Genomic DNA, 16389 nt, shown 5'->3' with positions numbered 1-16389 from the left:
TCTGGTGTGCGGACCCTAACTCAAACTGACTTAATTGGGCTGTCTTTGTTCCAGGAAATGTGGGTTTACCTTCTCTCTTTTTCCAGAATGTAGGCAGGCTAGCGAAAGAGAGAACAAGAGAGAGAAAATGATGGAAAAATAAGTGTATGAAAGAGGGATGAGGAGGAACAAGTAAGGGGAAATGGTAAAAAGTGACAGAAGGAGAGATCAGAATGAAGGGAAAGTGCAGAGAGAGACACAGAGAGAGAGACAGAGAGAGAGAGAGAGGGAGCAAGAGAGAGAGCAAAAAGACAGTTGAATAAAAAAAGCAGTATCGTGGAGAATGAGGAATGAGCTCTGAAAGACCCCAAATGAACTCTAAACCCTCAGTTCTCTACAGGGGTGTGTGTGAGGACGTGTGTGTGAGGACGTGTGTGTGAGGACGCGGGGTGGGGGTTGGCTGTGTCTGGAGTGTATGAGACAGGCAGACAGGAGTGCATTCTGCCCCTGAAATAAACCCATGCATGAATAAGTCAATAAAGCAAGAGTCTCAGAGTGTGTTTGAATATATGAGTGTGTGTGTGCGCATGTGTGCATGTGCATGTGTGTGCGTATGTGTACGTGTGTGTGTGTGTGTGTGTGTGTGTGTGTGCGTGCGTGTGTTGTGTATGTGTGCGTGTGTGTGAACATGTGCATGCATGCGTGTGCATGCACTCTTGCATGTGTGTGTGTGTGTGTGTGTGTGTGTCTGAATGAGAGCAGATGAGCTGTACAGCAGCAGGGCCGACTCTGTGAGAACGAGACAGACGCCACATTCCCTCCGAATGAGAAACAGACACACAGGGAGGGAGAGAGAGAGAGAGAGAGAGAGAGAGAGAGAGAGAGAGAGAGAGAGGGAGAGAGACACATCCTTTTAGGCCCCACAACAGTCGTGACATATGCAGAGACGGTGAAGCGCGGGCGCTTTTGAGTGTGTGTGAGCACATGTGTGTGTTCGAGTGTGTGTGAGCACATGTGTGTGAGTGTGTGTGAGCACGTGTGTGTTTGTGCCGTTTAGGGTGACAGGGAGAGAAACAGTTTGATGCTCCATTGTCTCATTCTCACACCCCCCCGGCCCAAAGAGCCCAGTTTATCGGACGAGGCGTATTTGTGCAGCATGTGTGTCAGTACTCCTCCTCCCCGTCTCTCCTTTAAACTGTTGTGACAAAGGAGCTGTAAGCAATAAAGAGTGTCACCCAGGGAGAGGAGCACCACGGGACGGAGCCAATCACCATCACACTACAGCCAAAATCCCATTTAAACTTGAGACAGTAGAAGCTCTCTTTCACGCTCTCTGTCTCTGTGTCTCTCTCTCTCTCTGTCTGTCTCTCTCTCTCTGTCTCTCTCTCGCTCTCTCCTCATGTGACCCTACTCCGTGCCCTCCCCAGTGCATGATCAATGCCATGTCTTGATCTCTCTGTCTCTCTTGATCTCCCTCCCTCTCTCTCTCTCTCTCTCTCTCGGTTTCCCTCTTTTTCCCCCTCTCCAGTCTATTATTTCCAAAGCGCAGCGTTGACACTGAGTTGCAGTGTTGCAGTGTTGTAATGGGCCTCATTCTCTCATGTTGGAAATGCCGTTTGGTTCTCCTCTTCTTCCGTGTCCGTTTGGGCTCGGCGTGCTCACCGACGCCTGGCGTGATGTCGTGTGCTGACGTCATGTCCCCTGCGCTAAGACACGCCGTAACTCCTCAGGACGCTCTGTGGTGCGTCTTTAGTGCTGCGTAGCTGGTGCGTTCTCCCACTAGAGAGTTCTGGCCTTGGGACGAGGCGCCCGGAGGGGTCACGAGAGGCTCCACGACGGTCACTTCCGGGTCACGCTGATGGTGGCGGCGGGCGGCCATCTTGTGTGGCGCGAGGCGGGCGTCCCGTGGTCTCTCTCCGCGAGCGGCGCTTGAAGATGTTTCTGTCGCCGACGCCCGGCCTGCCCTCTCTGCCTCCGTCACTCTCACGCAGCTACATCAGCTTTCACAGCGCATACTCCCTCCTGCTCTGTTTTGTTTTCTTCTCTGCCTCCACCCAACCACCCCCACCCACCCCCACCCAGCCCCCACCCCCTGGCTTGCCACCTTCTTTATAAACTCTTTCTCTTTCAACATCTCTTACCCACAACCCCTTCTTACACCCCCCCCCACTCTCTCTCTCTCTCTCTCTCTCTCCCTCCCTCCTCTGTCTTCCTTTCTTTCTCTCGCTCCTTTTCTCTGCTTACTACGGTCAGGTCTCATGGGGAAAGACAGTTGGCAGGAAGCAGGCTTGCTGCCATAGCAACAGGAACCCTCCCTCTCCCACAGGTCTCCTTAGCAACTGGTAGCTTGGCATTGTTGTAATGAGCGGGCCCTATGTGCCAGGCTAACAGAGCGTGCGTGCGTGCGTGCGTGCGTGCGTGCGTGTGTGCGCGTCACAGCACATCTTTGTGTGCTATATGTGATTGTAAAGGGGTGTGAGAGGGGAGACGTTCTTTTATCGTATGCTTGGCTATGCTGCTCGGCATCTAAAGAAAATCCCTTGAAAAGCTCCGCACGCATTTGTACACAAAACAGCCTTTGTCCTTCGTTGCGAGCTTGGAGTCGGTGGTAAAGTGTGTTCTAAAACACATCCATCTAGCCGCGGCGTAATTAAGAGTCATGTGAGTGTGCTTCCTCATCTGTTCGCTCTTGATTAAAGTGATCAACCCGCTCCACGCCCTTAAACTGAAAGAATCGAAGCGTGACTTAATTAATGATTTACTAATTAATTGTGCATGCTCCGCCTAGGACAGAGGACGACTTTGTGCGAAGATGATCGTCAGTGTGTCACCGTCTTCTCACTCTCTGGTTTGGAGGAGAGCATAAACAAAACGGGCTTAAGGAACCTTTGAGGGGAACTGGCGACAGCTATTTCATTACGCTCTAATGATGCTTAATTGCAGTGTTGTGTATGAGCGTTGTGTGGTTTCAGTTTACAATGAGATAACTATAGGCTGTAAAGAGAGTGGGGGGGGGGGGGGGGACACTCCTGTACTTGCAGTGCGAGAGGCCGGTTCTGGTACGGTTAGGGGCAGTTTGTTGGGCCACTTCTCGAGCCGGTTCTGAGCTGAGCTCTCTCTGTGCCTGTGGTGATGGAGCGAGGGACCTCGGAGCACCTGGTCCTGGACGTGTGCGAGGGGCGTGGCCAAGCCGGGCTCCGCCCTGCCCCTCACGCCCGCCGGGTTAGCCTCCGTGCCCTCACAGGCGGCGCTGGCACACGGGGCGGATTTTCCGATCTCCTGCTCCGCTCTCAGATGCTCCGTAATCTGCCGGGCCTATTTTTAAACCTCCTCCACTCCCCCCCCCCCCACCTCCCACCCACACCAGCCCTGTCCATCTCTGGCTCTCTTCCCCAGGCTCTCCCTCTCGCGGGGAGGGAGGGTGGCTCAGCTTGGCCGGCAGCTCCTGCTCCAATTAGAGCACGGCCCAAGGGGGATGGAGCTCACTAGCAGCCTGGTCCCATGCCTGGTCCCCTGGGGCCCTGGGCCTCCGGGCCTGCAGCCTGTCTAACCCCTGCCCAGGTTACCTTCCTCAGGTTGGAGCTGGGGCTTCAGACGCCCCCCCCCCCCCTTCCCCCCCCCCCCCCTTCTTCCTACCTTCCTGGTTCCCCCCGAGGGTGACGACTCCCCTCACCAGAGAGCAAGGGGGAGAGAAAGAGAGAGCTTTGTTGTCTCCACTGTATTTTCAAGGTTTGAAGAATAGCTGGTCGTCTGAGGGGGCGTTTATCACATTTTCCAATTTTCAGCAATTTTCATCTGTAATAATGGTTATTACAATCCTAGATGGGTCTAACAGTGGGAGTTTGTAGTGGTGACCTATGGTCATCAGAGGCAGAAATAGGGAAAACTAGTACAGTAGGAAAATGAACATGGGATGTGTGTGTGTGTGTGTGTGTATGAGTGAAGGAGCATTGGGAGCACACATCTAACAGATTCATTACCATCTACTTAGCGCACTTGAGTTGGCTCAACGTTTTCTTGTCATAGCACTTTTCTCCTCGCGTCCTCTCCTTCCAGACCCCCCCTGCCATCCTACCTTCCCCCCACATTAATGTGCACGGCTGCGAGTTCTTTATTTCCCCTCAAACAGACAAGCGCCGCCCGTGACATCATTCACAGGAAGTGCATCTTTAGCGTTGGCTAATTTCCATCGATTGCCTCCAGACAGGCTTAGCAGACGAGCCCCCTTTCCCACACAGGGCTCTCATTTTAACTCTCCCCGCCTGCAGGAGAGTGATCTCTCTCTCTCTCTCTCTCTCTCTCTCTCTCTCTCTCTCTCTCTCTCTCTCTCTCTCTCTCTCTCTCTCTCTCTCTTCTCATTGAACGCAGTCAGCGCTTCTATCTCCTGCCCTGCTTGGGCTTATTATCAAATAAATGCGCGGCGGAGAGAGATACCCATTGACAGGGCCGTGCATAATGACTGCTGGCTGCGTGAGAGGGATTCATAAATAATGGCCGTGCGGGGCTGCGCGCTTTCCCAGTCCTGCCAGCACCCGAGAACGCTCCGCGCAACAATCCCCAGAACGCTCGGTAGAAAAGAACGTTCCGGACCGTGTCGAGCGGAACACTGCTGCGGAATGCGAAAACAGAAGGCTGCCATCGACGCTCCACGGAGAGTCTTCCGTAAAATTAGAGCGCGGCTAAGAAACGTGAAGCGCGGAGGCAGACGCGGTGCTCCTCGCAGCCGTTTACTGGAATCCAGAAACATCCAGCCACACGTCGCTCTCCATGCATAATACATGGAGGCATCAATAAGAGACCTCCCAAGCACAGCAATCACTTCCCTTCCAGCACGCCTGAATCGAACAACATTGGAAATGACTGTGATGTCGTGTCCGCTCTGGCAAGCCTATAAGCTGTCATCACCACGGTTACCTCTCTTTCCACAAACGGTAAAGCTGGCGTGTGCTGTTCCCCACGTCTCGTGCGTGTGCTGGAAAGGTTGACGTTTCCTTCGCCCATTGTTGACTTCACCTCATAGACGTGCTTGACCGAGTTCTCGTCTTCTTTATCAAGGCCAGATCAGTCGCTCTAAGGAGCCTGAATGGCAGAGAGATTCTCACAGTAGTTGTAACGAGAGCTTATCGCAGTGTGTTAGGGAAACTCGGTGTGTGACTTCATGTGTAACATGGTGGATGATCTACAGCCTACTGGGTAATGTGCATAACAGTTTTTCCCTCAAAAGTACCTGATCATATATTCTTTGGTCACCCAGTCGGGTTTTCCAGTGGTTTCTTCAAGACTGTAACAGCCTTAAGCACAGAACGTAGCAGAGATCTGCACCCGTTTAGTGAATAACGACGACAAACAAGTGGTTAATCCAACTGCGTGCATGAATTCGATTTTGGTATGTTTGATGGAATTAATAAAAGCTTGCTGATCAATGCTGTTGCTCAGATCTGTGTGATTCTGGGGGCTAATGTCAAAGGTGCCAGTGTATCGTCAACTGCCTTGGGACAACCACCTTGTAGGACATCATTTTGGTCTTACAAACCACATGCGCCTTCCAGACTAACTTCAAAACACACCCTTTTGCTCGTTACCTTCCACAAACGGGCGTTCCTTTCATCCTTTTTGTAATGGACTGTATTCCCTTAATGCTTCACGGGTCATACGTCTCTTGGAAGCCTAATCAGACCACTGTCTAACCGCTGCTTTAAGTTAAGTGTGATGTCTTTATGGTGGTTTTCATTTTGATTGGTTTGGCTGTAAAAAAAAAAGCAGGGCATTCCATGTTAAACAAGCTTTTTCATGACTTGGCCTGGGCAGGACTGGCTGAAAACGTCAGGGTGGAGGAGCTGAGATGGTTGTTGGATGGCCCCACAGGCGAGGAGAGGTTCATGTACCTCTTTATGGCAGACACTGCACCTGAAACTGATGGTGTAACGGACCTGCGGCAATCATCGTGGCCGTCATCATCTCCTGCTTACCCCCTGCCCGGGCACCATATGATCCCTGCAATCCCTGATGCATTACGGCGGTACCAGGGGTGACACCCAGGCGAGGAACGGGCAGATTTAACCAGGATTAGCCTCAGATTCTCAGGGATTAGCCTGGCTGGAGTGGGATTAGAGGCGATCGCCAGATTTCTCAGAGTGCGCATGGGCGTGTGATGCGCACGCACATGTCAGGTGAGCAGGAGCGCACGTGCGTGTGTGTGTGCACGTGTGTGTGTGTGCACGTGTGTGTGTGTGTGTGCACGTGTGTGTGTGTGTGCGTGAGCGGCAGTGGGAAGGGCCCCTCCAGCCGCTGACTCATGCGAGAGCCGCGTGGCGTCTGGGCCGGTCTCCAGAATCTCTCGGCAAGCCGTGCTCCCACCGAGCGAGCCAGACTTAACGGGCCTGTCTGGGCTTTTTAAGAGCGCGGGCACACGAGTCCAGCGCCGACACCCATCCACGCTTCTCCTTCGCACAGGCGGAGGACGGAGGCGAGGGCGGAGGCGAGGGCGGAGGCGAGCCCTGCCGCCCGCCGAGTCCGGGTTTAATCACGCCGGAGGCGTCGAGCGTCGGGACAACAAGCTCATTTGAGGACCGGTGTTGCGGGGGACTTCGCCGGCGCCGGGCCCGCTTCACGCAGGAGCTCCTCACACACCCTGGCAGGCTAGCGGCAGTCACACAGAGAGTCACGCGGCTTATACCCGACTTGCTAATCACCGGTCCTCAGAGACGGTTCCCGTGGTGCTCGCCTCTGCCGACGATTGTAGCTCCCCCTGCAAGTTGGCACGAGTCGTCTGACAGTCAGAGATGAAAGCCCGCTTGGAGTTCCCTACAGCATCAAACGGCATCTGCCTCTTCTTTCTGCGTGCCCCTGTCCCTGTAACCTTACCTCCTCCCTACCGTTTAGTGTGGTCGTCATGGTTACCCTCCGTGGCAACTGCAGGTGGAGCTGTCAGGGTGCCATTCGCACAATCGCGTGGCGCAGGGGTGGGGGTGGTTTGTTTTTTTTTCCTCCCTCGGTACACGTGGTTCGTCTGCTCTCCGCGCCCGCCGGTGCTGCGTTCGCCTCTGATTAATCCCACCCCCGCTCGGCCCGCTGCCGCGGCGGCCCGTGACCGGGGCCATTACGCCAGCACGGGGCCCCGTTCAGCCGAACTGCCACCGTGGCAACAGAACAGTGCCTTCTCGGGGGGGTGAATACGGGCGGCGAACATAAATACCGCTGCGCTTATCCAATTTCGGCCCACTTTAGAAACGGAGCGCAGTCAAAGTGGAAGGTTTTTTTTTCTCTTCCTTTCTTTCCTGCCCTGTTGGAGCACGGTGAAGAACAGAGCCCCACAGGTCTGCCGGGAGGAGAGAGAGAGGCACGGAGGGGGGTGGGGGGGGGGTGGAGGAGGTCCGCTGGGGGTACGCGGGTGGGGGCGGGAGCGGGTGGAGACGCGCTGAAGAGCTGGCGAGCTCTTAGAGATCATTGGGCTTCGGAGTCGATCTCCAGGCTGGCGCGCCATCTCGCTGGGATAATTGCCTCACCTGAGTGCCTGATGTCCATTTACTAATATGAGCCCTAATGGTTTTCGGAATCACTATGGAAAACAAGGGCCTCCTTTCTCCGAACGGGAGGCGCAGGGGAGGGAGCGAGCTGCGCGCGGAGCCTCAGACGTGCTCGACGAGCAATTATGCGGGGCGAGAGGGACGGCTAGCGTTGCAGGTCCTGTTTCCGCACATCCCCTCCACGTCGGATGGGTTTGTTTTCCTTTCTGAGGGGAGGTGATTGAAAAACGCTGCAGCCATGCTGCGAGTGTGAAAGGGAGCGATAAACAGATGTTTATCAGGGGCTCGACGGCCCGCGCCGCTCGTTCTGAGCTGCTCCAAACGCAGGCGAACTACCCAACCTGACGACACATTCACACACGCTCCTCCTGGTACAGTCACACTTCGAAACTGGTCTGGGATCAGTGCTTATTCACTGGATGGGGGGAATGTTGGACGTTCATGATGGAGATGGTGCACCCAAAGACTGAGGTTTTCCACATTCACTCTAACTAACTTCTGACTCATACTGCAGTTTCTAAAATGGCATATATTACCAAACAAGTCAAATATGAAGCCATACAACTATATTCTTTTGCTTTAATGTCTACTCCAGTAAAGTGGCTCAGAACTATAATATTATATAATAATACATGGACAAGATGGTTTTACTGTCCACCGCAAATCTCCGATTTCAGATCTCAGATGCCATTTTAGTAATGTATTCCTGCATTGCCTTGACAACACTGGCAAACTCATATCTGTCAATATGAGTTCAAAAGCTGCGCGTAGCTGGTTTAATTAAGACATGTTCATACTGTTCTGGGTTTAAAGATTTACAATCAGACTATTTTTGCGGTTTCTAGTGCTTGAAGCTCTAAACAATTAGGATGTTTTTTTGTGCTGATATCGATTAATTTGACCAGTGTGTACCGGTAAAAAAAACCTGACAGTAATAAATAAGTAGCTCAAAATAATTTCCAGTATCACTGGGCTGAAATGTATTTAGTGTTTGGAATGAACAAGTCTAAGCCAATGAGCTCCAGTTATGCATTAATACAATTGAATATTGATTGTGATGACTTCAGCTCTGGTGATATTTGGCGTGGCATGATCGGGTCATGGTTGAGACCACTCTACGTAGCTGGTGGTTGCTGGGTAGAATGGATGTTTGGACAAGGAGTGTATCAGCACAGTGATGGCGACACCCTTGGTTAGAGGTCTGCTATATTACAGGTACTCAGAGTGAGTGAGTGCAGGTAGACTGAGAAGCAGCTGTAAGATATTAGTTTGTTAGTCAGAGGGAGGTGTGTGTGTGTGTCAGTAGCGAACCGTGACCTTTAAACCTGGGCCCGCTACCCCCCCCCCCTCCCCCCCGAAAATTTTTTTTTCCTTTCTTAATAAACTAAATAAAGAAAAACTGAGACGACAGTACAGCTTTGAAAACGCAATAAACAATAATATCTGTACTAGATAACATCTTAAGCAAAATAAGTTTCCAAACAAAATAAGGTTCACAGCTCCGTGGTTCTCGGAAGCGGAATATGTAAACAACGCGCACGAGGACGTCAAAGGGATGAATCGAAACTAGCTAGCGATGGTGCTAACGACAGCTAGCGTCGCCACAGCGGGCGGAAATTATCATACAGTTAAGCCCGCCCACTAAGAGAGAAGATATGATTGGTCAATTTTGCTGTCATTTGAAACTGGTATTGCGCTGAATTATAACTGCCAGGCCCTCTGTAAACGAACAGCGGGCATCACAGTCCTGATAGGGGGAGACACAGGCTCACAGGCTTCCACTCAACCCCTCACCTTCCAACACAGATTGAATAGACACGGGTGAATATTTCATTTGCTTATATTTTTGTAATTGTTTAGATGTCGAATGTCAAACTGTAAGTAGATAAAATAAAATTGGATAATTATATATATAATGCTTTAAGAATATTTTAGGCCCTCTGAGAGGGCGTAGAGGGCCCTGACGGTTCCCCACTGGTGTGTGTGTGTGTGTGTGTGTGTGTGTGTGTGTGTGTATGTGTAAGACAGAAAGACAGCACCTGAATAGTGTGTAAAACATGAACCTACTGAGTTGAGAACACTCCCACACACACACACACACACACACACACACACACACACACACACACACAGATATGCACCAACACACAGTGATCAGCCAGAGAGTCGGGGTTCAGACGTCACTCCACCCTACCACCAGGGCCAGTTACAGCAGAGTAAAAGTACTTTGGCAATTAAACATCTACAACTTTCCATTTTCTGGCTTCTAGTGCGAAAAAATCTTGCCGTGTGACATGTTGTGTCTGCACAACTCTGACCGGGCCTGGATTATACATTTGGCTGAGCGAACGCGATTCATCAGAATGCTCGTCAGGAATTGAAGATCAGTCAGCATGGAGAAATCCACAAAACTCTTCCCACGAGTCTGAACTGGTACACTACGTCTTCCCAGGACAGTATGCATTAGCTGAGAAAATGGTCAGCATATGGTGTACTGGTCTGCTGGGTTCCTGGGTTGGAGGAGGGCAGTGAATGACACCCATAATGCAGCCTACCCATAATGCACCCTACCGTGCATAACGAACAGCTTGTCTGTACCTTGCACGGAAGACGCCTCCTGTTCGCGCTCACAAACACAATCATCATCCACTCTGCTCCCATAATTCCCCATTTATTGTTGCACTACAACAAATGAAGAGTCACGTCTGATGTCCTGATGTAAATATGCTTTATCTTGGCATTGAAAATACCCCCCCCCCCCCACCGCCCCTCCTTTTCGGGTTTCTTTGTTCTGGTGTTCTTCCAGCGCAGTCCGCGTGCCAGAATCGCTCCACTCTCCCTCTCGCTCCTCTGGCGGGCCTCTCCTTCCAGCTCGCGCCGCTGCGATCGATAGGGGCGTCTGCCGTCGGGCTGCCACGTGTGATTCATTTGGGTAACCTTGGCGACGGCTCGACGTGCCGGATACGGCCGGGGCGCGCACGTCCGCACGCGCGCACACGCTCGCAGTTTGGATGGCTGGGGTGTGAGTCAGAGAGAGAGAGAGAGAGAGAGAGAGAGAGAGAGAGAGAGAGAGAGCGTGGCGCGGGGACGGGAGTGTGGAGTGTCGGGGGGGCGGGTGGCTGATTGGGGGGCGCCTGCTCTATCGATCCACCCGGGCGGTACGCTCGGCACCGCGCCCGCCCGCCCGTAGCAGAGCAGGCGCTCGGTCTGAATGATAAGCCGACGCCGAACGATTTTTTGCTCATTTCATCTAGGCTCTTGTCCAGAGACGCGTCGAATAACGAATATTTTGAGTATCATTGCTGAATGATGCATAATGATTAAATGGACCCTGATGTAGTGTATGTGTTTACCTGAGAAATAGATTTGTAATACATCAAGACAAACAGAGTCCCACAGCACTGCTAAATAACAACCTTTAGTCGTTATGTTCGAAAAATGCAAAAGCATCTAAGATGTTGGAAGTTACACTTAACTTATTGTGTCAGAACAAATGTCAGATGGATCTTATAACTAAAACGTTTTCATTAGTTCTGACTCTCTCTGATTATACAGGAAACTGAAATATGCAATTCATGTCGTCGCCCTCAAATGTTTCACAAGTCCGCTTTGCTCTCTCTCTCCATCCCCGTTACCCCCGATTGTCTGTGCAGAATTCCATCCGACACAACCTGTCCCTGCACACGCGATTCATCCGGGTCCAGAACGAGGGGACGGGGAAGAGTTCCTGGTGGATGCTGAACCCGGAAGGCGGGAAGATGGGTAAGGGGCCACGGCGGCGGGCCGCCTCCATGGACAACGGCACCCGGTACCTGAAGAGCCGAGGCCGGATCAGCCGCAAGAGGGCGGTGGGGATGGGCCGTGGGCCCGGCGCCGGGTCTGGGATGCAGGGCTCCCCAGAGCACGCCAGCCCCGCTGGGAAGGCGGGCCTCGGGGTCGGCGGCGAGGAGTTCGATGCCTGGACAGACCTACACTCCAGAACCAGCTCATCGGCGTCCACGCTGAGCGGCTGCCTGTCGCCCATCCTGGCCGAAACGGAGCCGGACGAGCCGGAGGAGGGCGGGCTGTCCTGCTCGGCTTCGCCCCGCCTCTACCCGAGTCCCACCAGCACCCGCTCGCCCGCCCTGGGCACGGGCGGCCACTGCCCTTCCGTGGAGCTCCCGCAACTGGCCGACCTCACGGGGGCCATCAGCCTGGAGGAGAGCTTCTCCCAGCCGCCACAGCTCAAGTGCAACGGCTACCATTACGGGCCGGGACCCAAAGGGGAGACGTCGTACTGCGGCAGCGTCTACGGTCAGCCCTCCATGGGCATGCTGCGTCTCCACGCCCCTATGCAGACCATCCAGGAAAACAAGCCAACCAGCTTCCAGCGGCCCCTGAGGGCCTACTCAGAGAACAACGCCCTGGAGAGCCTCTTAGCCGGCGGGCCGCAGTACTGCGGTAAGGACATGGTGGTGGGGCAAGGAGGAGCGACCCACGGACTGCTGGCCCGGCCCGGCGGCGCCGTTCACCCCCACGGCCACAATCAGAACCGTGCTCACGATCCCAGCCAGACCGCCGTCCCCAGGCCCAGCCTGCATGGCGAGCACGGGCCGGGTCACGAGCAGAACTCCAGCCATCGCCGTGGCCACAATCCCGGCAAGCACCACCCGAGCCTCGACTACAACCACGGCCCCAAACACCACCCGGGCCACGACTACGGCCACAAGCTCAGCCCCGCCCCCAATCCCAACCACATGCGTGGCCACGTGCCGCACGGCGCCTCCAGGCAGCCTGCTCTCTCCCCCGGCGATGACGGTGAGATGCTGCAGCCGTACAACCACAAACCCTCCGGCCTGTACGGCCCTCGCGCCCACCTCCCCTCCACCTCGCTGCCCCCCAACCCCGCCGCCGCCCTGGACGTCCCCCAGGACCCCTGCCGCCTGGCGTCCGCCCCTCAGCCACGCCACCAGCCCTACCCGGGGGCCCACAGCCACCACCAGGGCATGACGGAGCCCTGGCATGGCTACTACCACCACCATCCGTCGCAGAACGCCACCTACCACGGCAGCCACCAACCGGGCCCCCACCAGCCTCCCGCCAGCCGTCTGCAGCAGCCCGAGGTGGAGATGGAGGTCCACCAGAGCAGCCTGGACGCAGACGTGGAGTCCGTGCTTCTCAACGACTTCATGGACTCCGCAGAAGGGATGGACTACAACTACGACGGCTCGTTGCCGCAGGGCGTGGGCCTGGGCCTGGGCCTGGGTCTGGGCATGGGGGTGTTTGCGGGACCTCCACAGTCACACAACGCCCAGAGCTGGGTGCCTGGCTAAAACTGCTGTGTGTGGATGGGAAGGGGACACTCACACAGACGCTAACGGGAAAAACGTCACCCATGAAGCCTTGCGAGGGGCATCGGGGGGGAAGCCAATCAGGTCTAGACTGATCTGACTATGATCTCCTTCTGCCCTGGAGACAGGACGTCACTTTAAGGGCGTCCAGTTGCTGGTGTGATTACAGTTGGTTTTGGGATGTAGAGTCGGTCTCCTCCGCCCCCCCCCCCCTCTCTCTCTCTGTGTTTCTCTGCTGTGGAGTCGTGTGATGGTCCTGTTGGCCCAACTTGCCGTCCTTCTCTCTGTCCTTCAGTTCGCTGCCGATCCATCGCTGTCATTCCCCGGTCAAAAGCTCTCAAGCACTTTCCATCCATCTCCATTGGTTCAGATGCAGTAAACGGCGCGGTGATTCAGGCTGTCCGCTGGCCCGGGTTCAATGTATGCAAACGACTCTGTTATACTTTCAGAACAAGAAAAATTAGCATTGGTGCCCCCCCCCCCCCCCTTTTTTTTTACCGGAGTGCAGGGGTGAGGTGTCTGTGTACAGGTGTTGGGTGAGCATGTGTGTGTGTGTGTGTGTGTGTGTGTGTGTTGAGAAGGCGTTTGCATCTCGAGGAGAGCCAGGGCTGGTGAGCGGGCGACGTTTCATTGCGGGGGAGGGGGGGGGGGGGGTTCATCTGAGGTCACCGCGTGTCGCTCGTGTTGAAGAAGGCGAGGCCGGCCTGAGTGGGCGGTGTCCTAGTGTGGGGGGAGGGGCTTCACTGGGGTCAACGTGCGCTGCTCATATGGAAGCGGCCCGCTAGCCTGTCCCTCCATCACGGGTCTGTGAGAGTCATCAGTCAGAGTCCCGTTCCATTGATATTCAGCATATCCTGTTTAATCTCCAAAGTAATGCGCGGGCTATGCATCACTACTGCAAATCGAATGCGACACTCATGCTCGGAGAGCTTTTTTTTCTCTTTCTTTTTCTTTCTTTCTTTTTTCTTCTTTTTTTTCTTACCCAAGACACACCAGCTTAATGTGTTTTGGCTAAAGTGATGATTAAAGTCACTCTGCAGCGGACGGGGGATTGGAGCGAGGGAGGGTGAAAAAGTGAAAGAGAGAGAGAGAAAGGGAGAGAGAGATAGAGAGAGAGAGAGGCAGACAGATGCAGAGCGAGGGAGTAAGAGAGAGAAGAAATGCAAATATTCCCACCGTTCCCCTTTCTCCCCCATTCCGTGGATTTATGTAGCTTTCCTTATAATGAGATAAGGAACGATCTGAGGCTACGGCGCTTCCTGAGAGAGCCTCTCTCCCGCGCACCTCCGGCCGGCCGCACCGTGGCACCCGCCTGTGAGCTACGAGCAGTTGGAGACACACTCTCCATTTTGGCTACCTTTATGGATTGCGTTATTGTTAGACTATGCAGTGTTACTTTAGATAATCGAAGCTGATTTATCAGTCCTGAAGCCTCGCTATCCCTCATTAACTTTGCACTATCAATCCTAATTTAAATCAGATCTAGAATTTAGGGAACACAACTTTTAATGACTTAGTGTTGCATCAGTGTAGTAAAATAATTTGGAATCGTGGGAGGATGGCGTTACCAGAAAGTGACACCATATACCAAAACCCAGTCAGACCCTCTTCAGAAAACAGCCACATTACACCGTCTGTAGAGTTTACACTAGTGAATTGCACGCTAATTATCACAATCAGCAGATAGAAAATGGGTGCTATCTTCTTTTCGCACACATGTTCCTATCATATCCTCTTCATGCAGTGATTACGCTAGGGGAGGTGGTGGAAGCAATTAGGTGCCCACCAAGAGCGATGATTTGTGTTTATGTTCCATTTTAGAACACAGCACAACACCGATTCGATGATGTCACAATTCATCTGCTCGAACTGTGACATCACGCCACCATGCAACAGCATCCATGTTCACCCGGTGAGACTCCCTGTTGCTAAGGTCCAGTACGGCCACCCAGACATCTCTTTATTTTGCTTTGTTATGGATGTTATGTAACTGTGTGATTTTTTGTGGAAAAAGAAAAACAGACAAAAAATAAAAAACAAAACATTGACAGTTGTTTTTAACATGATCCCCATATGCAGATGGGTGAATCTGGGTGGACAGATTTCTCAGATGCTGGCCTCTTAATCTTGTCCAATTCTGATATGAGAAAACTAGACGGGGAGACGATGAGGGAGGGAGAAGGGAGGGTGAGTGGAGGAGATTGATCGATAGGCTGACAGAGAGAGACGGATTAGAAAGTGAATGAGTTGAAAAAGAGAGCAATAGCACGCCAGAGAAAAAAAATGAACTGATGGAGAGAGAGTGAGAGAGAGAGACTGAAAAACAGAGTGTGAGATTTAGAGACTGAGAGGAAGACAAAAAGAGCAGGAGAGTGAGGAAAGGAGGGAAAGAGTGAGACAGAGAGAGGGAGAGTGAGAAAGTCTTTCCATCACAGTAGCTTCCGTCAGCAAAGCTGTTTGAATCAGGCCAAATGTCAAGTGCCTCTCTGCAGCTTTTCTTGCACATACTCTGATCAGATAGCCAGCCCTCTCTCTCCCTCTCTCTCTCCCCCCCCCTCTCCCTCTCTCTCTCCCTCTCTTCCTCTCTCCCTAACTCTCTCTCCCCCTCTCTATATCTCTCTCTCTCTTCCTCTCTCCCTCTTCCTCACTCTCTCTCAAGATCTCTATCTTTCTTCCTCTATCTTTCTCTCCTCTTTCCTTCTCTCTCCATCTCTCTCTCATTCTCTCGTCGCTGGCTTCATCTGTCTTTTCTCTTTCATTTTCTTCTTCATGTTCCTTTATGAAGTGACCGGTGCTCTGTCGTTTCCCACCTGTGACTGGAGCTCTGGTCTTGTGTCTGCTTCTGTGTTGAGCTTCTTGTGTGTGTGTAGCACAGTGGTGTTTCTGAAATGACTATGGAAATCCATCGAGATAGTGCCCTGGTATTCATTATGCCTGGCTAACAACATGATTATACAGTTTATATTTATTGGGTAAAAAGATGGGTCTGTGGGTGAATCTGTGGACCCCTGAATCTCCTGTCATCTTTATTACAAAATCACAATATTATAACATTCATCTTACGTTTCTTTCTGTACAAAATCTGTATGGAGAAAATTGTATAATAATTTTTGACAAATATCAGTTTTATTTCTTTTTTAAATGATGTATCTGCTCATCTGGTGACTGTAAAATAAAACAAAAGAGAAAATAATTTTGGCTTTGTGCATATGTCTTTGTGTGTACAGTTGTGAATGCAAAGGGGCTCTGTATTCCCATGGCTACAATTCTCATACTACAGTGTTGCAAGTACGTGTGTGCATGTGTGTGTATATGTGTGTCAGGGGCATTTTTACAAATATAAATTAAATTTGTATTCAGCAACTGATAAAATGTTCGATTGTTTGCAGATGTGAACAATATGGCCAGAAGTAAGCTGTACTTGTAGTTTATGTTGATCTGTGGTTGTGTATGTTTTTCTTTATATAACTGTGTGTGTGTGTGTGTGTGTGTGTGTGTCTGTGTGTGTGAGTGAGTGTTTGTGTGTGTGTGTGTCTGTGCGTTTGTGTGTGTGT

General features: G+C 52.4%; 1 protein-coding gene across 1 annotated transcript in view; it reads left to right on the top strand.

The window, feature by feature from the left end:
- The window catches only part of foxo6b (forkhead box O6 b), a 29525-nt gene extending 13475 nt beyond the window's left edge, over nt 1-16050 (top strand). Inside the window, exon 2 of the mRNA XM_077009743.1 lies at nt 11159-16050. Within this exon, the coding sequence (XP_076865858.1) occupies nt 11159-12817 (1659 nt within the window). The 3' untranslated portion in view covers nt 12818-16050. The remainder of the gene's footprint in view (nt 1-11158) is intronic.
- Nucleotides 16051-16389: the final 339 nt, after the last annotated feature.

This window comes from Brachyhypopomus gauderio, chromosome 6 (assembly GCF_052324685.1).
Source record: "Brachyhypopomus gauderio isolate BG-103 chromosome 6, BGAUD_0.2, whole genome shotgun sequence".
NCBI classification, from domain to species: domain Eukaryota; kingdom Metazoa; phylum Chordata; class Actinopteri; order Gymnotiformes; family Hypopomidae; genus Brachyhypopomus; species Brachyhypopomus gauderio.
Note: the sequence above shows the minus strand (reverse complement) of the source record. Positions and strands in the feature narration are given on the sequence as shown.